General features: G+C 38.9%; 1 protein-coding gene across 12 annotated transcripts in view; it reads right to left on the bottom strand.

Annotated features, from left to right (window-relative positions):
* LOC113545763 (adhesion G protein-coupled receptor L3) overlaps positions 1 to 26,114 on the bottom strand; it is a 289,900-nt gene that overhangs the window by 34,998 nt on the left and 228,788 nt on the right. For all 12 annotated transcript variants that reach the window (XM_026945335.3, XM_053230930.1, XM_026945333.3 and 9 more), the window contains 4 exons: positions 20,596 to 20,718; positions 16,715 to 16,920; positions 14,636 to 14,812; positions 2,438 to 2,647 (listed from right to left, as the gene is read on the bottom strand). In XM_026945335.3, coding sequence (XP_026801136.1) covers positions 2,438 to 2,647; positions 14,636 to 14,812; positions 16,715 to 16,920; positions 20,596 to 20,718 — 716 coding nt within the window. The remainder of the gene's footprint in view (positions 1 to 2,437; positions 2,648 to 14,635; positions 14,813 to 16,714; positions 16,921 to 20,595; positions 20,719 to 26,114) is intronic.

The raw sequence follows: 26,114 nt of genomic DNA on the forward strand, positions 1-26,114 counted from the left end.
ATAAATTATCATAAAATTATTGTGTAGGCCACAAACAAACAAAACCAACAACAAGTTTCCATTGTGAATTATACTGTGATTAACTAAACAGGAAAGAGAAATAATGACTAATGTTTTACCCTGGTTTAGGGCTCTTTATGTAAGTCTGTACATAAAGTTTAAGAATATTTCATATTTCCAAAAAAACATGGAAATGTGTTGATTTGCTGCTTATTCTTAGCTAGACTGTCTTCCTGGAAATACTACGTTGGGTAAGGTGCGAGTTTAACATACGTGGTGACGAAAGCAGTCAGCCTGCCTAAAGATGTTTGAAACCTAAGTGCGATTTCTTCACACAGTGAATGTCATGTTTTGATCAAGTTGTTAGATAGCTACATGCCGTAGCTTAATCACGTATCTTTTTCTGTGAATTTTTTCACGTATTTTTTTTCAGTGAAGCTGCTTTGTGACACTGTCTATTATCATACGTTCTACCCAGATAAACTCAAATGAAATGTTAAATAAGTAACGGTTTAGAAGAGATGGCATGCAAAAGGCTTGCCTGCTCTTCACTATTACCATTCAAATTCCATTCACACATCATGTCACCTCTACAACCCCTATCAACCATCTTTTCCGTGCACTACAGACATGATAGCCCTTACGTTGCAGAAGCTCTCGCAAGCAAATTAGCTCTGTGGCATGAGGAGACTCTGGTGACACTCAGAAATCAGCTGTTCAATCCTCCGCTGAGCTGAGCAACCAGAGCCTCGGCATCAAATCCCTCGCTCTGAATCACTTCCTTGCACATCGTCTGAGAATCAGCGGGTGATTTTTTTAAAACTTTTTTTTTTTATGGAGAAGGAAGAAAAAAAAGGCAAGAGTGGCGAAAGAGAGGGAGTAAGTTAGACGTAAAATGTCTGGCTTTTTTTTTTTTCATTTCCCTCAGTAAAATATCTGATGTTAAAATCCATAGTGAAATTTTAGTTAAAGAGGAGAGCATTTATTCTTCGAGCTAAGTAAGGATGCATTAACACGAACACCGACACGCCAGTCACAGCTGGTGGTTATTAAAACAGAGAAAGCACTACTTTCTATTATAGACTATTGAACGCGTTGAAAACCGGGGCTTGTTTTTTTTTTTTTTTTAAATAAAATTGGAAATAAACAGAAAGTTTTAGAATTTTGAAATATTTAAAACACAGAAAGTAAATGTTCAATATTCTGCACTATGTCTTGGTCCCTATTTAAATGTACGCAAAATTGTAATATTGACCATGTTAACTGATTTGTTACAAAAGGTCAAATTTTCCTCATGTCTAATCTCTTCCATTGAAGCATGAGTTCAGACGACACTCCAGTGGATTTGAGATCCAGTTGTGATCATAATGGATCACAAGTTTTTGCACAAACTTGTGGAGTCAGTGCCAGCTCGAGTGCACACTGTCATTAAAGCAAAAAGGGGACAAACCAAATACTAAGAAACTCTGAAATTCATGTAAAAATTTCAAAGATTCTACTTTTCACTCAAGTTATTGTCTGTAATATAATTTGTAATGAAAATTGTTGTATTAAATTAGAAAGGAATGCAGAAGAGAAGCATTCTCTAGTGCTCTCAGATTTTGGACCCCACTGTGTATATATAATGTTGTTACAACACTATCATTATAAGAGGTTTAGTCATTTTTGTCCTCACAAAAGATAGATAGATAGATAGATAGATACATACAAACATAAACAGAAAGATTTTTTTTTAACGAAAAGTGTATGTGGAAAAAAATTAACAAAAATCTACTGACTGACTGACTGACTGATTGATTGATTGATTGATTGATTGATTGATTGATTGATTGACTGACTGATTGATTGACATTATTCTATCATTGCGAGGACATGTGGTCCACTTTGGACAAAAGGCTAAATAGGTGTACACACAAATACACACGCACCATGCACAAAATCCCAAAGTCAGTGCCACAAAGCTCAAGTACGTCGCCAACTACAGCAGCAGAACAGCACAACAAATCAAAATAAGCAATAACTGAGGCACAGGCGGCGGTGTAGTCAATGAGCACAGATACACATATTGCTACAGGAAATGGGATTAGCTGATGTTCATCAGTGTGTGAAGGAGCAGTTTCTGAAAAGCTCCCAAATAAATTCAATTCTAGGTTTGTTTGTGGATCTAAAACTATAATTGGCATAGTGGTGTGTGTGTGTGTGTGTGTGTGTGTGTGCGTGTGTGTGTGTGTGTGATGCTGCTATAAATGTATCAGGTGCAGCAGTGTTACTGTGTACACTAATAATGGTCCACCACCGGAATAATATCTAGTCAGTGGTGGTCCATTTCCTCTAATGGTCAGTGTAGATACAAATCATGGGCTAGTCATAGCTATGAAGTGACCTAAAGGATTTAACTAATAGTGTGTGTGTGTGTGTGTGTGTGTGTGTGTCTTACAGGCTGGTCGGTACGGTTGATGCCTGTCAGGAAGAGCGTCTCGGCGATGAACAGCGAAATGCACAAGTTCTTGTGGATGGTGTTGCGGTCACTCTGCAGGCCTCGGAAGAAGCAGAAGGTGAAGATGCAGATGAGCAGGCAGACGAGTGACAGCAGGATGCCCACCCATGTGATCATATTCAGCAACAGGTCATGCACCGGGTCTGCACTCTGTCCCAAAGAGAGAGAGAGAAAGAGAGAGAGAGAGATAAGTAATGCAATCCACATCTGAAACAAATTGCAAAAGCTCCAAACACACTCATTGTGAAGGCTTTGTAATAGTACTGCTCTGCTTTTATTGCTCCTGTGCGGCCGTGTGTGAAGTGCACCACCGTGGCTCATTCACGTCTACTAACAAAAAAAACTTCCTTCCCATTAACAGCTACTGTGGCTTACCGTCGCATAGTTTACTTCCCTGGATATTATTAAAAATCCTGTGTAGCTACAAGACTCCAAATATCTATCTGTCTCCAGGTCCTGAACACTCAGCTCTCATTATAAGCAAGAAGAAAACCATCACTCAAGATAAGCTATGTTTACATACTTGCATTAGTCTGAGGTTAGTTTACGCTATCCTGGAAGCTGTGAGCTTTCCAACGTTTATGGTCAGACTGAGGTCAAACTTAGTCCAATTAAAGTATAACAACCAGGCCAACACTGGCTTGACTAATTAAAATAAGTTTTGTACATTTCGATTGTTCTTTTGACATTTAGTTGGGCTTATGGCTGCAGAAACAAGGCCGACACCGCTTGCAAAAACTCTAATTAAATCTTTTTGTGTGTGTGTAAAAACTCTGAAGCTTAATATTTTCAAAACTTTTTTAATGCTAATGTAAAATGTGAACTGTGAACTGTAAAACTTCTTGTTTTACACTACAGTATTTATACTACCACTACTACTACTGCTAATAATAATAAAAATATTAATAATAATAATAATAAGAAGAAGAAGGTTTTTTTACCTTTAATGCCAAATTTCATCACTAATTCCCACCCCTATCATACCCCAGCCTTCAATTTATGAGAGTGATGGCATTTAAACCCAGCCACTAATTCCTTTCACTATTACTCACGCAATACCATAGTTCATCTGAACATGCTCAGAAGATAACAATAACCTCTGTATTCCTGAATTATAGGCTCCTTATATATTATGTTTAAGATGACATTTTATTTATTTGTCAGAATGTAGGAAGTGTGGTGAGTTTCTGACTCAACAATCTTCTCAGAAATTAAGGTACCAAACCTTGTCACTGGGGTGGAACCATCAAGGGAACATCTTTTGTACCATTAGTGTGTATCTTTTACCTGGGAATGTGCATGTGGTGTAGTTGTAATAAGCTTTTAAGGAGAAAATCTTTAGTGCTCTTTAAGGTTCAGTTATCCACCTTAAATTATTTTTAAAGGTATACAATAATCACGTTTCCAGGGAAAAGATAAACCATATGGCCAAAAGTTTGTGGATGGTGGTTGGTGAACATCCTGTTCCTATTCCCCCACTTCACTGTTATAATAACCTCCACTCTTCAGGGAAGGCTTTCCACTAGATTTTGGAGCGTGGCTGTGTGGATTTGTGCTCATTCAGCCACAAGAGCATTAGTGAGATCAGGCACTGATATCGGGCCTGGGGCACAGTCGGCATTTCAATTAATCCCGGTGCTCAGTGGGGTTGAAGTCGAGGATTTGTCCAGGCCACTTGAGTTCCTCCACACCAACCTTGGCAAACCATGCCTTCATGGATGTCACATTTGCACAGGGCCACTGTCATGCTGGAACATGCTTGGGCTTTTTAGTTCCAGTGATGAGAAATCTTAAAGCTACAGCATACAAACACATTGTAGACAATTGTGTGCGGCAGCAGTTTGGAGAAGGCTCACACGTCAGATGTTCACATACTTTTGACCATAGAGTGTATATACTAAAGGTACAAAACACTTTGGTACCCTTGATGGTATCACCTAATCCCTCAGCTGCATAACCCAACTCTGAATACGTGTAACTAAATATTAACTTAACTTTGGACATAATTTGGCAACTCTGAATACCGTTTATTTGCGTTTTGATGATAATAACTATGCAACTATGAAGTAGTCCTTCGAAAAAGTAAATGCTACAGGATCTGAGGTCATATCCTGAAAGTACACGAAGACCAAACTATTAACCTTTTAACCTAATGTTTTCCTGTCTCACTCTATTTTACCCACACGCTTCAAAAAAATCCATTATAGTCCCAGTATACAGAAAATGCACAGTCTCAGTAATAAAGTGCTTTAAGAAGCTATTTTAAGAGCTAAAGGCCATTCATTTCTTGAATGAGACACAAAATTGACTGTAATAATTCTGCACTACACTGCACATGGCCACTTACTTCTGCACCACTTATAGAGACACCACAGAGGGGTAGCATATAGATTTATCCATTAATTATTTATCACACTCTATTGTTTAATACTTAGCACAGCTCAGCACATGGCCACTTTCACCCTGCCCCTTTCTTAGATATATATTTATAGCTATATTTTGGCACCATGCCAGGGTGAGATAAAATTTAGCCTTAAAGTATTTCTAAAATAACGTAATGACATTTAGAAGGAGGGAAAAACCAGTATGACGTATGTAAAACAAAAGCGTTGCGTACACATCTACCTTCCTGGATAATTAACTAAAAATATGTAATTAAATTATATTAAAATTAGATTATACAACCTTTACAATTTTTTCCAGACAGTAGTTTTTCTGTGGGGATTTTTATTTTATTTTATTTCTTGGCAATTAGAAGTAGAGGCACAAAGCGGGTGATTTATGAAAGCGTCTCATGGATTCAGTGGGCAGCAACACAATGTCTGATTTCCCTCTAGACTCCGCTGTGTACAGTCCCAGCGGAGAACACTCGCACAGACACGCAGACAGGAGGTGCATGACTGATATCGGGGGCGTACGCGACAAACCTTTGGGGACTGCATGAACCCCGTCTTAGCATTAAACCCGTCACCCCCGATCCCCCGCCCATTCCCTAACACTACTCATGAATATTAATGAGCAGAAGAAACAGAACACAACCGATATCGTACACTCGACATGGGTAACTGCGTGTGTGTGCGTGTGTGTGTGCATTGTAGAAGAGAAAATAATAAATGTCACAGCTGCAGTCAGTGAGTGAACTTTTTTAAAAGAGATTTTGTTGTTTTTGGCTATGGCACACATTTATTCTCCAGCCCTGTGAGACAGAGAGAAAGAGAGAACATGAGATAAATTTCTCTCTCAGGTCCACTTGGCCCAGTGTTGTATTTCTCCTCTATATCGCACTGTGTGTGTGTGTGTGTGTATGTGTGTGTGTGTGTGTGCTACAGAAAAGCAACATATGCTTCTATATTAAGCATACACACACACACACACACACACACACAGCATATGTAGTGTAATATAAACAGATGGATGAGTAAAGCTCACACTCCCAGGACAAAAAGGGTCGTAACCATAGATACACATATTAGAGACAGAGGTAGCTGATGATGTCAGTGTATATACAGACCACTACTGGGGGTCCTGAGCTTTATTCACAAGTTACTACATTGCAGTTACACTGTAATAAGCGCTCTGCAAAACAGGATTACAGACGAAGCATAGCGCTTTTTTCCCTGCAGTTTGTAGGTTGGACAATTTGCAAATATTTGATTAATTATACACAGTACATGAGCTGGAGGTCTATTTTTACTGCAAACAATAGACGTAATATTCTATTATATGTATATTTATGTGGGATGAGGTTACAAATGTAGATAATTAACAGTAGAAGTATAAATAAGGTGTAAATTCTTGTCAAATAAAAACCAAAATAATAGACTACTTTTAGAATGTGCTTGTTTTCTGTATTTTTTCGTTGTCTGTTATCGTTTCTATAGTGACGACTCATTTATTATTATTTTGGAAGGAGTCTCCAGTGTCAGAGGTAAAGCTGTTACTTTAAGTTTTCAGACAAAGCCTTTAGGATTGAGCGCTTTGCAGTTGTGCAATAACACAACAAGCTGCATTTTTTGTCTTGGTATCTTCAAGAGAGAGAAAAAAAGACATCAAATAACTGTTTATAGCTGCTACAGCGTAAGTGATAACAGGAACCAACTTGTTTTGTGGACGTTCCACCACATAAAACATAACTATAAACAGATAAATGTATGACATGTCTTTTTTTAATAAGTAAAAAAGGTAACTGCTGCCAGATTATTGTAGCATAAGATGAATAAAGCATTTCAGGATATGCTACTATTGGAAAATAATCAACTTTACAGTGGTAACTATAACTTGGCTTTGTGTTGGGCTGCATCACACCACCGGTGGTTGATTATTTTTATATTACAGCACACTCTGTCTTGTATTTTTTTTTCCTTACATGAGGTTACTTTGTAAATATATTTCGAGGAATAGTCGTGAGTTTAATACAGGATTTTGGAGGGCTTGATGTTGGGCATCTGGATTTATTAACCATTAGGCTGATCTTGTCACAAACACCTGGCAACCCTCATGCTTGTGATCTCATGTTGCCATTTTGTTTTCTTGTGAATTTTCGACATTTGGATGAAATCTGGTGGAATATTTTTTTATCTTTATCTACCAAGTGAAACCAGGTCTTGTAAATTTAACCCACCTGATTGATTCTTGCCTCTTGAATGCACTCACAACTTTTTTTTTATTTGTTTCTATTACACAAACCCCACCCATAACTACTCCTCTCCAAATACATCTCCCCTGCCTCTTTACTCTGATCTCTGAATCACAGTAATTACATTCATTCTCTATAGGAAGGACATTTTACTCCCTGCATCAAAAAGATGTAACTCATTCAATCCTCATTCTAACATGACATTCATGTACAGCTGCATGTCGCTACAGTCCACTTAGGCTCCAAACCAAAATGAATGGTGCTGGAGTGGGTGGTGAAGTGCAGGGCCTTCGTCCTTGTGCTGATTTGACAATGTCACATCATGCCTGTATGGCTACTCAGAGTCTAATCAGTTCAGCACACGCTGATGGCCCTTAGCAATCACTCCACGTGTGCATGCACACAAACACACACACACACACACACACTTCCAGTCTGTTGCATTGTCCTGCTCACAAGCATCTTTAAAGCGAATAAGGCGTCTGTGTCAGTATGAACTGACTGATGGATGAGGCTGCACACATTCTTCTTGACAGTACAGAGAAGTCATAAAAAACCCTCATCCCCTCCCATCCTTCTCTCTCTATCTGTCTCTTTATATCTCTTGCTCAATTTTTTTTCTCTTTATTACAGACAATGTGTATGAAAACAGGCGCAAGCTTGATAATGCTCAAAAAACAGAACAAACAAACTATTTCTTACTATATTACTCTAATTACAAGTACAACTATTACTATTACTATTTATTAATATTAAGAATATTTTTGCTCTGATTTACTAGCACAGTTCACAGAAGATTGCATATATCAAATGAGCAAAATGTCACATTGCATGTTTGCCTTAAGGAATATGCAATTAGTGCGCAAATCAATACAACCGAAAAGCAGGTATTATATTTGCGCCGCTCCATTTCCACCAGTTAAAGACAAAATGATGCCATTCATCAGGATTATGGCTTAACAACTCAAAATGATCAAAAAGTTTCCTAAAATGATTTAATATTATCACAGCCAAGATATTCGGAGCATGTCCACACCTCCAATGCCGATAATATTTCAATGGAGACTGTGAAAAGGTTTTAATTCACACCTACCTTATGAATAAAACATATATATTGTCTTTTGACACATCTCACAGTCTCCAATTGGCATTATACTGGACGTGTGAGGCAAACAACACAAACAAAAACCTTATTTACATATTGTTTTTTTTAACCCCTACATCGCACATGATGTAATTCACACAGTTTTTTTTTTTTATAAATCATCAACAGTATGCTGGCTTTTTCCACTTTTTTGCACACACAAGTTAGCATGTATTACTTGGGATCTTACACATGAGCCTTGTTGAATTCTCAATTCTGATTGGTCAGAAGGTGTTTGCATGCAAATGACATATTTTATATTAAGGCGCTCATTCTAATACGTTAATGTTTCTCTAGTAACAGCACTTTCACAGGGAGACGCCATGTAAACTGATTAAAAAACGTGTGTAATCGTTGATATGGTGAAGTTTTCAGTGACGAGATGTTCATTACTTTGCAACAGTGAGAAGTAAAGTTGTAACAAGATCTTTTCCAACATGGGAAAGTCTTCAAGATGAAGGACTTTGCAATATATTTTTCTGTAATATGGCAAGATGCATTTTTTGTCTTGTTAATTTCAAGCGAGGCTGGTGAGGGAGCAACTGTTTATAGCTGATATAACATAAGTCATGAGGAACTAACTTGTTTCACAAACATTCCACTACATTAAGCTTATCAATAAATGGCTTTAAAAAACGAGGCGGCATTCTTTAATAAATCAAAATGAATAGTTTTGGCAAACTGCTTTTGGAAATGCTTCGAAAATGGTTATGTTTCTATGACAGTACCCCCTGTCATAATTTATTCCTTATTTATTAAATCATGGTGTGGTATCAGGTCATTTGGCATCAGGTTAAGTTACTTTGAAGTAATCAGGTTATCTAGTAAACTTACTAGATAACCACAGAGCTCACTTGGTTGGTGTAGAATTATTGATTCTAATTCCTTCACATTACAATGTCGTAGTATCCTTTTACCCTGTCCATCAAAGGAAAGCAGAAAGGACTGAAGGATATTATGTGGGTGGTGTGGACTACTCTCAGCACAGCAGTGACCCAGCTGTGGCAGATGCTCACCTATGTGAAGCTAGGGACTGGAAACGTTCTACTGAAAAAATTCATGTTCATTTTCACTCAGTAATTGGCTCCTGACATCAATTATCAATGTCAAATGATACAATTACAATGCCAAAGCAATTAACAAGCAAACAAAGGTACAGACAACCCCACAACAAAAAGACGGCTTGGAACAATGTCATATGACAATAAAGTCCATTAAATTGTGCTGCATTTTAATAATACAGTTAACATTAATCTCAAGGCCAGTCCCCTTTTTTTTCCCTTTTCATTTTTTTCCTTCTTTGTAAATTCCAGAGACTTCTTCCTTCATTTGAATATTACAGAGGCACGAGGGAGATGTTACATTTTTTTTTCATAAGCTGAATTCCTAATGGTATCAAATTTAGGGCATGTGCTTTGGTAGGAAGTGCAGCTCCATCTCCCCCATTTTCAGCCTGCAGTGAAAGTGCCATTCGTCCTCTGCAAGTGACCAGGCAGCGTGTGTCACTGTGCCAAGTCTGTACACGCTCAACAATTTCCAGACACGTCTATCTCAAGATGGTCAGAAAGGGTGCGCTAATGAGGGTTGTAGCTTGGTGAAATCAGCCTCTTCACCCCAAAATAGAGCAGTGTTAATTTGCTGTAAATTAGAGGGCAAGGTGTCTTACTTTAGATCAGCAGGATAACTGACTCAATAAGAAAAAAAAAGACACCTTAAAGTGTAAGGTGCTAGGTCACTACAAACTGCCAGGACAGCTTCAGAGTGCCTCGGTGTAGATTTTACACGTCTCTGGAGGTGTACCGGATGGATTAACACCATTTTTCCAAATGTTACTTTAAGTGCCACAGAAAATCTTCAGTATTTTCATCATAATTCTACCAACAAATGCTGAGATCAGGAGACACTGTTCATTTTTCCAATTAACCTCTGTAGGCAAGCTATAACACATAATCACTATTACGTGACAAACCAGAACTGTGCTGAGCTAAATGTCATGAAGTTAGCATGGAAAATGTCATAACACAACTGACGATTTTTGTCACCTGAAAACATGTTATTGGCTTGACATCAAAATTGTTCAAAACAGTCTTTATAACACAGTATGTAGTTCAGAAAAAAAAAAAACTTTGTAAGTGGTTTATAGATGTTTATGTCAGTTGTCATGAAGCATCCTTGTGAGTAGTGAGTGGATTACAATGTCCAATATCTTCAAGTGAAATGATTTCTGGATGTTGACAGAAGTGTACTCGATCTACAAGACAACACATATATGTTTGGTCTACAGCAGAAGTGCAAATCATATATATGTCTAATGATTTGGTCCAGGCCAGTGGAGTCATGGAGAAAAATCTCATTACAGTTACTGGTTTATCTACTAAAGAACAGGTTCCCAAATATAGTCCCGGACTACCCCTTGTCCTGAACATTTCCCTGCTCTAATGCACACAGAGCTGTTAATTAGTTGATTCCAGGACGAGAGTTGTGAAATATTGTTATGTGGCACCGTTTACGAGTCTCAATAGAGCACCATGGCTAATGCACACACTACACACTAGTATTATTGTGGAAGGCAGTGAAGAAAACATTCTTGTCAAAGAAACATACGCTGGATTTTGCATCCTGAATGTTCCAGGAGAAATAGACAATGGTATATTTCTTCAGGGAAATAAACCACAAACCTATTTGTTCTAAATTGCTCGCAGCAAGTGACTGTGACCAAAGAATTAAATATTCAAAGGCATCATGACACCAGTCATGGTAAAAAGGTATGACCAGTATACCGGCTAAATGAGCTAACTGCAGCTCGCAGAAAGCAAAAGTATGTTCCCAGTCATGGTCGTGAGATGCCAGCCATTACACCGGCATCAGCCATTTCACGACTGTGTGATAGAGAGCTTTCAGAGCCACAGGTTGTACATCACTATCCAATCCCACACAGCTAGTATAGTCAGTACAGTGCATGCCAGCTCAAAAAGGTAGATCCGGACTCATTTTCAAATACTGCTGCGCCCAGAGTTGATTGGAAAAACCAGTATAATGATGACAGGCAGCGTCAATTTCTATTGAAGTTTCCATAGTCTAAGCGCATCTTAATGAAAAAACCCATTCTTGCACTGATTGGATGGAGCAGTGATTACTGAGTGGTTGGACTTGCTGTGGATTCCTGCTCTTCCGACTCCTTCTCACCTCTGAGTCACCAAGACAGCTCTCTCTGAACATGTACCGAATCCAGTGAGGACATGTATCCACTCCTCTGTGCCTTAAGGGCAGCCTGCAGGCCTCTTGTTTGTAAAGGCTAATCAAAAATCCTGTCACAGCTCTCTCCTATTCTATTCTCATTTTTACCCCTATATCTCTCTTTCCCTTGCAGATCTCCCATGAGGTCTGTGTCAGTGCAGTTTCAGCCTTGCATCTCCCTCAGTCTTTCATCTAACAAAGCTCACCTTTGTTTTCTTGTCTTTCTCTCCCTCTTCCTCTTCTTTTTTTTTTTAAAATTCCTCTGCTCTTCTTTTATTGCCCATAATTCTGAAAGGTACAGCCACCTCCAGCAGTGGCATTGGAAAGACAGAAAGAGGGACAGAGAGAAAGAGAGCTAATCCCCAGGTAAGAAAGCACTTGAGAATATGGAAATGAGGCTTTTTGAATAAATGCACCTGGGTACCGTGCTGTCTGATTATCAAGCCCCATGCTTCATCACTCCCTCTCTCTCTCCCCTATTCTGTGCCTGTTTCTCTCAGTGGGTGAGCATCAAGCTGAACCACTCAGCATTTTGCAAATTTAAATACAAGATGAATGGCTGACCTCTTCCATGGGCAAAAGAGCAACTGTCAAACAATGCTTAGGGCAGATTCACCAGAAATACCGCAACAAAAATATGCACTCCATTTCATCGAGGTAATCTAACCAATGGTAGATACAGAGTCAATGAACTTCATGTTCCACCAGACAGGATGATATATACGGACAGCTGTGCATTTGAGAACATAATTAAATCTTATTTGGAAGTCTAAAGGTTTTTGAAGTTTCTACTTCCTGAAACACCTGTACCAAGTACAGAGGATGCTAAGTGCCCGAATCAGCTGAAGAACCGAAATTCTCATTACACAACAGGCATCTTTAAGTTTAGAAGTGTCTCTAGAAACCACCATCCTTATGGTCGTGTGTTAACCTCTGCAATGCCAGACGAGTGGAACTATATTTTACTCTATGATAGTACCAAGAGGAGGCACTACAGCATTTTCCTACAATGCAACTAACCTGTGCGCTGCTCTCGCTTGTTTTTTTGACTTTATGGCCTTTGTTTTGGTTTTCACCCTGTCTCCACCCCGTCTCATCATTGGTTTGTTCAGCCTTTAACTAGTTTGGTTCATTTCCTTTGTTCCTTTTCTCTTTTCTGAGAAGTCTTGTTGTGTGTTTACATGTATTATTGAGCAGTCCTTTATTCTAGTTTCCAGTTTTCCTACTCTTTCCTGTTTTTATCTTTTCTGAATATGGATTATCCCTGCTTGACCTGGTATGCTGACCTTGGCAAACAGCTTTGATGACAATTTTTGGAAAACCCTTAATAAAGAACATGTTCTGTTTACACGCCCGTATTTCTTGCTCTTAATTACGGCTTGTTACTGAAGTGGAAGGTTTTTAAACATCAGAACATTGCTGTAAATAGTAGTAAACTGTAAAAGCAGAATCAAATCAACATTTGTTGTGAAAGCCCCTTGCATTTGAAACCACTTCAATTCTCACACTCTCACAGGTACTTTCTAAAGATAGTGGAGTAAATAGTTGCATGATATTTTTGAAAATTCTCAAAAACAGAAATCCAACCAGCATCAACAACCATCCCAAAAATAAAGCACCTTTTCTTTTAGCATCTACACTTAACACAAATCATTACCACAGTGAAGTGTATTTAACCAAACAATTCTGACATCTGTGACAGCAATCAAACCCGGGCAATTTTCCTCTAACCTCAAATATAGTTGATCAGCCAAGAATATAGTACGTGACCTTAGCTTCTTTAGATTCGCACTTGAGACACAAGGCTACTGTAACTAAAGAAAGTCTTCCTCAACTAAAACCTTTTAGTAATTTTCAGTAATGTCATACAGACTGAACATAGACTAATATCATACAGACTATGGCTGTAATTAGCCACCGATTTTCAGACCTTGGTAGTTTCAGGAGTTTTTTTTCCACCTGGATATTCCTGATAATGTGGTGGCAGAATGTAGTCTACTAGGCAGACTAGTAGACGCTGTAGGTTTGCCGGTAGACTTGATCGCCCAATATGTTTAACTCTCTTAATATGCTATACTACTAGACTTCAAACTCTTTTAGAGATGTACGCAACACACATATTATAGGCTAACATATCTGACATTGCTATGGTATATATGTTTGAGTTTGTGTGGGAAAATATGATATAAATGTGAGTGTTTATGAGTGCAAATGGCAGTTTGTACAACAGAAACCTCTATTTATTATCTATTTATTTATTTACTTATTTATTTTTATTTAGACTACTTGTAACATCGCTAGCCAACTCACTTTGCTAGTTGCGGGTTAGGCTACAGGCTGCTTAGTTGGTTAGAAATAAACACATAATGTTAGTTCAGGTGACTTAGGGTGTAGTTATTTGAATGTTAATACATTTCAGGTTTGACCTGAAATTCGAAAAATATGGCACCAAAAAGGCACCAAACTTGGCTGCTTGAATATTTTTAATGTAAGAGGTATAAGATGTAATTTTCTGACAGCGTTAACATTTGGCTTGGAGCGAGGCTGTCAAAATTTAGTCCCCTCCGCTGGACAGTAGGGGAGTAATTATCGAACCATTTCTGAATTGATGTACTGATTTAAAAAGGCAATGATTGAAATGGATTGAGGCAACAATCATAAGCTGATAATAATGAATATTTTTAAATTGATGTTTGAATAAGATAGCAAGTTGATTTACCCATAACTCTGCTACTTAAAATAATCCTTCTCCACATCATCATCATCGTCATCATCATCATCATCATCATCATCATTCTGGACATTAAAGGTAGGTTTACCTGAGATTCTGAACAAAGTTAGTCACTTTATCGCTCATAGATTACTAAATCAAATCATACCATAGCAGATTGAGTGTCAAATATTAAAATGGCTGCCTTAAGAATGGATATCGTATCATAATATGTGGAAGCCTGAAGTTTACACTCCTACTGGACAGTTTAATGTTCTTCCTGCTTTTTCACCTCGGGCATGTTTTAATGATTATCTAATGACTTGTACTCTAATGAGTTCAACGTTTCTGTTCCAAACCAAATGTTTACACAAGCACACCGGTAACCAAATGAAGCATTTCGGCTCCTACCTTGACGTCGACGTGGGCCATGAGCACAGCAAAGTTGGTCAGGTGTGTGCAGGAGCAGGTGGTGTGCGTGCGGTTGGTAGAGAGGAGACGGCAGTCCTGCGTAGACCAGAAGCCCGTCATGCTGCGCTTGGAGTAGCTCCAGAATGAGCAGTTTGGGTTGAAGTTCTCCTCCGACTGCTGTGGGCAAGAAGCCAAACATGGCGTGAGGAACACAGGTCCTAGTGGCCATCTTTTTATCCGTTTCATCTTGCTTCCTTTATAGAGCGCTATGTCACTTTGATCGGGGAGGAACAAATTCCAGGGAACAAATTGATTTTCTTCATGGCTGCACTTTACAGCCACTGTGCTGATGCTAACTCGTCCATTCACATGAAAATCATGGGGGATAGATTAAAAACACTCGCCAGCATACAAAAAAATGGTAACATCACTAAATAGTGGAAATGATTTTACTGAGGGCTCAAAAAAGGAAGATTGTTTTTGACATCACTGATAGGTTTGTCTTTAATAATTTTTCAGGGAGATCAGAGCTAACACATATTTTGTTTTGTTTTTTTCACTGTGCTGTTGTTAACAGCAATTCCTTCTGCTGTTTATTATTGATGAAATCATTAGCGCTGTTGAATTGCTCTAGTGATACCATTAAAGACAATATAAAAAGAAAGAGAAAGCTAGACACAGGAAGAAATTATGGCAATTATGGGAACGCAAGTGTGTGTGTGTGTCTGGGTCTGAGCAGCTGTAAGCATAATCCATTGAGTCTTCCAACAGTTCCCAATACAGCAGCAAAAAGTGCAGCACTCGTTCACAACTTTAATCTCCTTCCTTCTTTCTCCATCTCTTTCTCCATCATCTTTCTAACCCAAAGCTCTGCAAGCTTGCAGAGCTTTTTTAACCTGTATAACAAGCACAGGAGAGCGCACCGAATGGCTGTGCGTGTGTGTCTATGTGGGTTCTGATTTAAATCATGTGGAAAAAGAGAGCTTATACTCGCATAAACGCTGGCTGTATGAGTAAGCGACCTGCAGGGAAAACTGATAAAGCCGGTATTTATACAGCTGCCTCAGGCGCCCACTTCCACCACGACACACTCTGAAGTGCACGCCACGCAGAAAGTCGACTGAACAGGAAATAGTGCAGAAGGAGAAGGGCCAAAGTTTCACTGAGTGTCTGGAAGCACATTTAAAAAAGTTTTTGTTTTTCCTCTGTGGGGAAAATAAAGGAATAAGCATACACAACTCGCTAGCTTATAGATTTATGGAAAGTCAAGGCATGGTGTAGAATTGTTATAATGAAAGCTTTTGACTTCATCATAACCATGCGTGGATACTGCCAACCACTTTTTTGTTAGCTTGTTCCACATTGGTCATGAGTAGGCATTCCTTACGTTTTCTATTAGTTGCTATGTTTTCTCTGGCAAGCATGATACTAGACATAATCTACAGCGATACTATCTACAGGACATATGCAAAAATGGAGTGTATCACCGCTCGTTCAGGATTGTCTAGAAATGAAAATCTGATAGGAGTAAAATATATATATATACATATAATGATTTACACTGGGAAGAATACCACTGTCACTTCTTCCCACAGGTAGCCTCCACAACGTTTTAGCGCCAACTGCCCTGCCAGCTTCACTTTGCCAGCGGTCGCTCTGCTTCCTGTCACTAGAAACTCTTTTTAACTACATTTACTCCCAGTTTGGTCATTTCATTGGGCCAATTCCGACCCCCTAGCCAGCTCTTCCCTACCAACCAGGGAAAGTGAAGGCTAGCCAGTCACCAAAACGTCTCAAACTGCTGCTCGTGCTACACCACAAGACAGCTGAACACACATGGAGGACAGCGCTAACTGCACTCTTCCGGATACATGCTCACAGATGTAATAATTGGTTAGTGCCACTCTGATTGAGTGAGAGAGTCAGTGAAAGAGAGAGTGATGGAGCGTTGCTGAGATTTGAACTTGCAATCTACTGATCTGCTACTTTCGCAGCTCGGAAATTGCCACCCATTTTAAAATGCTGCTGATCTTGTAAGGTGTGAGGGTGTGTAGGGTGGAACCTGAGGTGCTTTCTCACCTGGATGTGGCGCACCGTGAATACGACAGGGTCTGACAGGTACACTTTATTGCTGTCTTTGTTGATAGCAGCCGTTATGATGGGCGAGTTGACGATGACGGTGTAGTTGGTGCTGAGAGCCTCGCTGCCGAACTTCATGCTGGCGTTTTCAGTGGACAGGTATGTGCCTAGGTGCTTATAAAGCACAAACGCCATGCGGATCTCACCTGCGGCATGAGAGAGAGAGAGAGAGAGAGAGAGAGAGAGGGGGAAGTTACTCGAGCCAACATTCATCTTCACACCGCAGTATGGCAAATTGAGTTCTACCTGGAGAAATTTGCATCACACTTGCTTGGTGTAAGCTTAAGGATGTTTTTATATTTGCATGGTTTAGTCTGTTTGAATGCATCTCTTTCCCCATCACTGCATTTTTTTAGGCAGGTGAACAGCAAATGCACTCGGGTGTGGAAAAAAAACAGCTGGGGGTCTCGGTCTTATTACACATGAATTCTACCATGACTCGATTGCAGTCTGAAAGCAGTCTGACTCTGAACTGACCCAATTACAGAAAATGAACCAAATGAACTGAAAATTTTGCCAGTGTTCTCTGTACTCAGGTGATTTTTGTGATTTCTATGTGCACTTGGCAGGGGATAACAAAAAAAAAAAAAGTTTTATGAGAGTTTGAACTCTCATAAACTTTGAGAACTTTGGTCCTACATGCCCTTCAGTCTTTTTTTTTTTTTTTTTGCTTAGCAGGACTCCATTCATTTACATGTTAATTGGCTAACTGTTCCCTATAAGGTTTCATTTCTAATTAGCATTGTTATATTTGTAAGTGAAAAGTCTCAATAGGTCAGGGACATCCAACAGTGTGTATGGGTGTTCTGTATTAGACCTTGATGAATGAGAATTTTTTTTTGACTGCCTCACATACTTTAGATTTAGGAAAAAGCCCTAAAGCCCCTGGCAGCACAGTTTCAAATGGGGGTGTCAACTCGAGTAGACAACTTGAGGGTTTCACCGTGAACATAAACAAATGAACGATGCTAATGCTAGAAAAGCATGTAGGGATGACAGCAGGGCTTCAACACAACTTTTGTTGTTACACAACTCACAAGTCATGAATGTTGCATGGTGAGTTGGAGTATTTTGTACATATATCTATTGGCAGTAAAAATCTAATTATGAAAATAATCTGCAAAGGTTAATGGAAAAGATTTACAAGTATGCTTTCAACCCTACACACCACTCAATGGCAACAAAAAGTTTTTTTTTTTTTTTTTTTTTTTTTAGGTTCATTTAATTAAGAGCAATTATGCAAAACCAAACCAAACCAAATTGCAAACAAACTAAAAGTATGAATTTTACTCTGACTGAACACACCAAACAGACTAATAGAGTTAAAAGTGGCCTAAATCTCGTAGATCTAATTAAGAATTAAACAGTATGTATACAATACATAGAGTTGTGTTCATTTTTCATTGTTAAGTACTGTGGTCTTTAGCTGTATTGATCAATATGGTGCTGCAGATTAATAATTATAATGAATTTCTCACTCCAGATGTGAGCCAGTGTACGCTTTTTAAAAAAAAAAATAAATAAATGTAAACTCCGCTTTAAAATGTGAATGAACTCTGATTCTGCTCAGCGCTGGAAATTGTATTCATGCTAAGTTTGATTAGATGGGGCTCGACAGACATGTAATGAATACACATCACCCATAAAGCTTTGTTCCTCACAGCTGCACTTACTGTGAGAGACAAAGGTTTCAGGAGCGCGGTTAAAAAAAAAAAAGCCCAATAGTCTACCAACTAGAGAGCGATTTGATTTAGCCTCATTGAAATGTCATCGCTGCTTTATTGCTGGCTTAGATAAAAGCTACATTTCAGTTTCCCAACCTCCCACTCCTCTTTTTCGTTATGTGCCCCCTCTTTCTCCTGCTGTATGCTGAAATGAAAGCGCAACCCCCCCCCATCACACACACACACACACACACACACACACCACCCCACCACCACCACTGCCCCAGCCTCACCGACTCACAAGAAAAGAAAACCAATTTGTGTGATTCCTGTCGATGACTGTGAGTAACCAGCCGCTGGATGGGAATATTAAGAACTGAGGAAAGAGAAGCGAGCTTTGATGATGCATGGCTCACGGCCACTTGCTTACTCATAAAACTGCATAAAACGGCATGCAATGCGCAACTGTGTCTCATTTGCATGGAAGCGCAAGTAATAAGCCTCCAGAAAAAAGGGGGTATTTTCCTTGATGGACAAATCAGAATATAATACGCTGATTGGACTCAGGCTAAAGGAGAAATGCTTCCCTACCTAGTGTAATGCACTACCATACTGAGGGACTAATACTTTTTATATCCTGTGTAGTGCTTTAAAACAGATGGGAGTGGCTGCATTACAGATTCATTCCCTAACTGGAGGGACTTGACACACAAGCCGAGATCAGCTTTTCCTGCACACACTCACTTGGGGAATCTTTCCTAAACCTGATGCAAGCAAACTGTCAGAACCAGTCTTAAACTAATGACTCATACCCATTTACCTTGAATTTTAGAGCTAATATCGTGCATGCACATTCTATTATAATGAACAACAATCCCACCTGTTTAAGAAAAAAGCCCCATTTAGGCTACAATGCAATTTAGGTGCCAAATTAAAAGTATTACGCTTTTCAATGCCATTATTTCCCATCCTTATTATATAAGTCATTATGCAAATGCTTACATAAGCATGTTGGCTCATTGGGATGTTCCTTATTGTGAAAATTAGGATGGCTATAAAAAGAAAACTCTGCCTAAAAGCTTGCAGAAATGAGTGCTCTACTCAGAGCCATGGCATCTTAAGCAGCCTATCCAAACCACGAATTATATCGACTTAGCATGACTCCATTTACATGGTAATTAGCTAGCTGATCTCTACAAGGTCTCATTTATAATTAGCATTGTTATATATTTGTAAGTGAAAAGTCTCAAAAGGTCAGGGACGTCCAGCAGTGTTCTGCCGAGTTCGGTATTGGGTCTCAGTTAGATTTTTTTTTTTTTTTTTTTTAACAGCATCACATACCTTCAGTTTAATGTATCATTAAAGCCCCTTAAAGGCTTTAAATCTGTTATTTGATAAGCGCTTACCAATTGTGGATTCAAGTAATACATATCACTAACTATGATTTAATTGGACTGTGTGGTCAAGATATGCAAAATTGCATACTGACTGCATCTCCTGAGCAGTGCTAGTTGCATTGCATGGCGTGATGGTGTATTTTGTCTAGCTGTATAGCTGTATAGTACTCAAATGCAGGTAAGACTGCAGTTTGTGTATATTCCAGTTTGTGTATATTCCATTTCTACTTACAGTGAAGCTTGGCAAGATCGGATTAAATCAGTCATATCTTTCCAAATTTAAGATTTTATTATACAAACACATGTGAAATACATGTGTAATGTACACTGTAGTCTTGGCCTCTCAATGTTCTCAAAAGTTTAAACAAGTATTATAAAAATGTGGTTATGCAAAAGGCTCGGTTTAATTACCGCCATTGCCACACATAAACTACACTAAAATAGCGTATATAAAATGTTAAAAAAAATTGTAACTAGCTGGAGTTTCACTCATGGTTGCTCAGGCACTGAGAAGTCAGTTCATGGTCTGTGGTTGGTAGATTTTAGTACGTTGGAAGACATCATCTCTACCAAGTCCCACCCAACTCAAATCAGCCAAAACAAAATGTTAATTTTTTTTAGAAACTGAAAAAAAAAAAACATTGCCGTGAATGATAAATTCACCACAGAAGCTACAGCTAACAGTAAGAAGCTAATTATGAAAATAGGGTGACAGGGGGCTTTAATGATACAAGCCTACACGTAGCTGTAGGTGACCTACCGTTCCTGCCGTGTTGTTTAAGGGTGTTGGCAGACAGGTGGATGGAGTTGCTTTGGTCTCCCGTCTGAGGAAACTTCAGATCTGGGAGGTTGCCATCTGTGCTCATCCGAGCCACCTCCAGCTCTGCAGGAAATAAACAAAAGCACACAACCAAACAGGAACAGATTATTAGCTCTGGCCATTAACAAAACAGTGCCAAAATACTTCAGGGTCATGATTATAGGCTTGCAACAATGCCGGGTACCGTTGCATCATTTACTCTCTGGTAATTTTAGAAATTTAATAATTAACAGCTAATAAGTTTTAATGTTCGTCAACATGTGAGAGAAAAAAGCCCAGTGGCTTGCGTACTTCATCAAGACATTTCTAATCTTATTATTGTAATTGATGGAATTGCTGCTATGGGGACAAGCAATAAAACAAACAAATACGCTATCCAAATTAGCTGTTCATGTATATTTTAATGCAAGCTCAATAAACCATAGTACACATAAAATCCTGTGCAAACACAGCACACAGAAACTAAGCTTTGAGCAAAAAAAAAAAAAAAAAAAAAAAAAAACACAACACTGAACATCAATGATCTTGCTGCTCTCCAGGACACTGATGCTCAGCTGATTTCTGCCACTATATTCATAGGTTTTTATTTTGTATTCACTGATATGACAATGAATAGAAAGATAAAGTGGAATCATCATGAGGCAAGTGAGGCCACTGACTCGCAGGAGTACTTTTCATTCCAAAAACCTTAAGGCGCCATGAGTCGCTGAGCACAGAACATTGTCAGAGATGCTGAAAATAACATGCTAATCTCAGCAAATCTGCTTGCTATTTTATGAGATAGGACATACACACGAACAGCACAGGATCAAAAGCCATGTGTCTTCAAGAATAGGAATATGGAATATGATGCTCCAGATCACTTTGACTTACTGAGGTGCTTTACGTTTACTTGAACCAATGAGGATTTTTTCCCCTTTTCATTTCAGTGTACTTTGCTGAAATGCTGAAATATTGTGCATTTCACTAAATTCTAAGTAGTACTTTATCATACTGTGCTCTGTTTTCAATCAGAATGGAACTGGGGAATCAAATGGGCATCTATGGGCTAATGAGGTTTGGTTCAGACAGGCAGTGGAGGATCACTTAATGAGTAAAGCAGGAGCAGGACATGTCACAGAGGAGTAAATGCTAGCTAACTTTGCTGTAGACTCCAAATTGGATCAGCATGGCACTGGAGCTGGCACAGCACTGGGGCTGACTCCACTTTTGATTATCATAGAACTGGGACTCCATTTTGCTACTGAGTGCATTTTGTATCCACACATGATTGGGGCTCTCTTTAAAACGAGCTCCATTTTGGATCGGTATTGCACTGGGTCTCAATTCATTATGGACTCCGTTTTGGATCGTAATGCTTATAGCATGGGGCTTCATTTTATTATAAGCTCTATAGACATTTTGGAGTAGTATAGCACTGGAAGTTTGCTATAGACTCCACTTTTGTTTATCATGGACTCCAATTTGGATCGAAAAACCATCTATAGCTCACTTTGCCACAGACTCCTATTTGGTAACCGTAAATGGAGCTTCATTGTACTAGAACATGGACATTTTGGAGTAGTATAGCACTGGGGTTGACTTTACTATAGACGCCACTTTTGATCAGCATGGTGTTGGGACTCATTGGATTATGAACTCCATTCTGGATCCTCACATGTATTGATTTTTTAACATAGCAGTGGGATTCACTTTGCTACAGATCCTACGTTGGATCAGCACAAAGCACTGGACACTCACTTTACTATAAACTCTATTTAGGATTAGAACTAGATTAGCACTAGAGCTTTCTCTGCTATAGAGTCCAATTAGGATTAGCCATAGCTGGGGACTTATTTTAATATAAATTGGAGTGGTCTAGCATTATTGCTTCCTTTATTATAGACCCCACTTTTGATTATCATGGGACTGGACTCATTTTTGCTATAGACTTTAATTTGAGCATACTGTACTTGGGGAAAAGTGATCCTCATTGATATTCTGATTCAAAATGGTGTCCAATGTAAAGTGCAAGCAAGTGCTATACTAAAACAAAATTAGACCAATATCAAAGTGAGTCCCCTAACCATACTGATTTGTCCATTTTACTATTAGCTCCATTGACATTTTCGAGTGTATAGCACTGAAGCACATTTAGTGAAGACTGCATTTTTTATTATAATTGCATTGAGACTCATTTTATTATGGACTCCATTGTGGATCCACACGATTGGGGCTCACTTTGCAATGGTTTTGGATCAGAATACCATCAAGACTGACTTTGCTATAGACTCCAATTTGGAGCAGCATAGTTAGAGCCTCATTTTACTATAAACTCCAAGGACATTCTGGAGTGGTATAGCATTGGAGCTCACTTTATGATGGAAATTGTTTTGGATTGGAACATCATCAAGGCTGACTTTGCTATAGACTCCAACTTGGATCAGCATGGTCAGGGCATCATTTTACTTCAATCTGGAGTAGTATAGCATTGGGGCTGACTTTACTATAGACTCCACTTTTGATTATCATGGCAATGGGACTCATTTTGGAACGAACTCCTTTTTGGAACAGCATAGCACTGGGTCTCACTTTACCATGCACTTGATTTTTAACGTAACATTGAGAGTGTCTTGTCCATGGACCCATTATAGATCAGCACGGTACTGAGTCTCGCTTTACTATGCACTTGATTTTTAACATAACATTGAGAGTGTCTTGTCCATGGACCCATTATAGATCAGCACGGCACTGAGTCTCACTTTACTACGCACTTGATTTTTAACATAGCATTGTGAGCCTCTATCTATGGACCCATTATGGAGCATCAAAGCAGTAGAGCTGAATTTGCTACAGATTCCAGCGCTTTAATATGAACCCTGGATCATCACAGCACTGGGGCTCACTTTATTACAGAATACATTTAGAATTTTAATAACATTAGGGCTTCCTTTTCTATGGGTCCCATTTTGGAACAAGTGAGCATTGGGCCTCACTTTGCTATGGACTTCATTTTAGATCAGCATATCTTTAGAAGCTCACTTTGGATAAGAATATCACTGAATATCACAATGAGAGCATTGTTTTACTGTCATCTCTGTTCTGAATCCAGTGTGCCAGGTGGGTGACACAGGGGACAAGTAGGCCAAACAAACCTTATAACACGGCAAACTAAGTGTATCAAACAGGAGCTGGAGGTGTGCTAAACGTGTCAAACCTGCCTGATTAATCTCAGCGCAGCATGAAGGGCATAAAACCAGCACCATAAAGGAGCTTGTTGGGAGTGACTCCTACTCCCACTCTTTCTCTCTCTCTCTCTCTTTCTTTCGCCGCCCTGAATCCCTTAATATCAAGATAAATTGGGTGCCAGACACAATAAATTCCGTTTTATTAATTCCCAAAATGCTCACTTCTCCAGCATGGCAAGAGAGACCTACATTTCAGAGTTGCCATGGCAGCCGGTTCTAACTTAATCCTTGTGTTTTGGAGGAAGGAGATCCACTGTATCAGCAAATCCATTCTCACACAACACACATACACAACACTACTTAACCTCACCACGCTACATGTAATCTCCAACCTCGGAGAAATACACAGGGTGGCGCGTTCATGCATAAAGCAAGAGCATCCTGATCCTCAGAATGCTGACTTTCATTATATAAAACAGATGTGGGGTTTTACCAAAACATGTGGGTGTCCTCAAAATGTCTTCCCTGCATCCCACTGTAAAGGACGCAGAATATCTGCTTGCCGCATGCAAATATTTCTGTTCTGTGTACACGACTAAAACCTGCTGATTATCTCCCTGCTACACAGGCAGACATATTGCGATGCAGGTCACTTTGAGATCTGATGACTAAACCATACACATAACATTCACCTTTAAACTCATACATCGTGCAGACGCACAGGCGGTGTCGAACCCCTGCACACTTTCATAATGAAATGAATTAGACAGAGAAAGCTGCTCCAGACGTGTTATCTGTGCATATCAGAGCAGTCTAAGCCTCTGGGACTGGGCCAAGCTAGCCAATAAAATGCTCATTCAGAATACATAGTAAAGAAGTGAAGATCGATGTGGCCCAAAGCCCAAAAACCCCTTGGGTGAGATTATCCAGTGCCTCGTTTAAAGAGTTCAGAAATCAGACTGCAGCTGTTACAGAGATGTTCCGAAGAGAAAAGTTTGCTTCTTTTACGTTTCACATCTTACATTTTAACCTACTTTGATTTTTAATAAAGTTCTTGGAAGGACAAGGAGGAAGGAGTCTCCAGTGCCAGTGCTTTGTAACAGTCAGAGGTAAAGGTGTAACATTAATTTGTCCAGAAGTGTTTGTGGTTTCACTGTGACAAGCTGCAATTTTTATCTAATTAACTTCAAGAGAAAAAAAGAGAGGCTGGTGAGGGAAGGACTTTTTTTTAGCTGCTATAACATAAGTGATAAAAGAAACTATTTTGTTTTCTTTACATTCCATAACACTAAATATAAATACAAGCGGACAATAAGTATGATATTCTTTATTAAATAAAAAAAAATTATAAGTGTTGGTAAAAAAAAAAAAAAAAATGCTGCTGTATATGAAGAATAAAACACACTTGGACATGCTATTATAGGAAAATAATCAACTTTGGGATGGTCACAGTAATACCATTTCATTGATTATTTTTCTGTAACAGCACAACTCACTGTGTTTTATTCCTTTTAGACATACAGTATAAATGTGTGACAGCAGAGTTTGTTCTACGTTTGAAAGCGTATCCAAATGAGCACTGTTGAGCACAAGAAGTGGAATCCAGTAAACAGAATAACTCGAGAAGAACTCGAGAACTTTGTAGAAATGCCCTGTGGTTCCCTGTAGAATGCGCCATCAAGGGAATCAGTAAAAGGTTATGAGCCGTCTGATGCTGCGAAGGTGACGAGGCTCATTTCTCGTAGCACTTTTAGAGAAGATATATGTTATTAAGTCGATTTTTAAAATTGCACACCACTGTAGGTGAGTTCAGGTGAGAAAAAAAGTTACACTACCATAAAAATAATAAATACGTTTTTTCCAACCCTAACTTTAAACAACTAGCTCTAAAAGTCAGATTATGGTTAAGACAGTATGAAAAATTTAGAGTATGATAACTTTACGGCTCAATATCATGGTCTTTATGACTATCACAGTGTTAAATATTTATTTAGGCAAACTGAATATTTAAACTAGACTTGTTACGTCCATTGCTCTTCACCTTTTGCATTAATACACTGCAGAAATACATTTTTCAACATTTGCTTTTTAGAAAACAAGCTATCTTGTTTAAAGGGGGAAAAAGTAAATAAGTAAATCAGTTCAGACATTTACAACTTCCTTTATGAATGTGATTTTGCTTTTGTGTTGGTTTTCATATCCTCTGAGCAGCTTTCAGATCCACTCAGACGCAACAAGCACACTTTTTTTGCTATGCTTTTTCATGCCAGGTCTGGAGATATTGAGGGGCCA

The sequence above is a fragment of the Pangasianodon hypophthalmus genome, chromosome 28 (assembly GCF_027358585.1).
Source record: "Pangasianodon hypophthalmus isolate fPanHyp1 chromosome 28, fPanHyp1.pri, whole genome shotgun sequence".
Lineage (NCBI taxonomy): Eukaryota > Metazoa > Chordata > Actinopteri > Siluriformes > Pangasiidae > Pangasianodon > Pangasianodon hypophthalmus.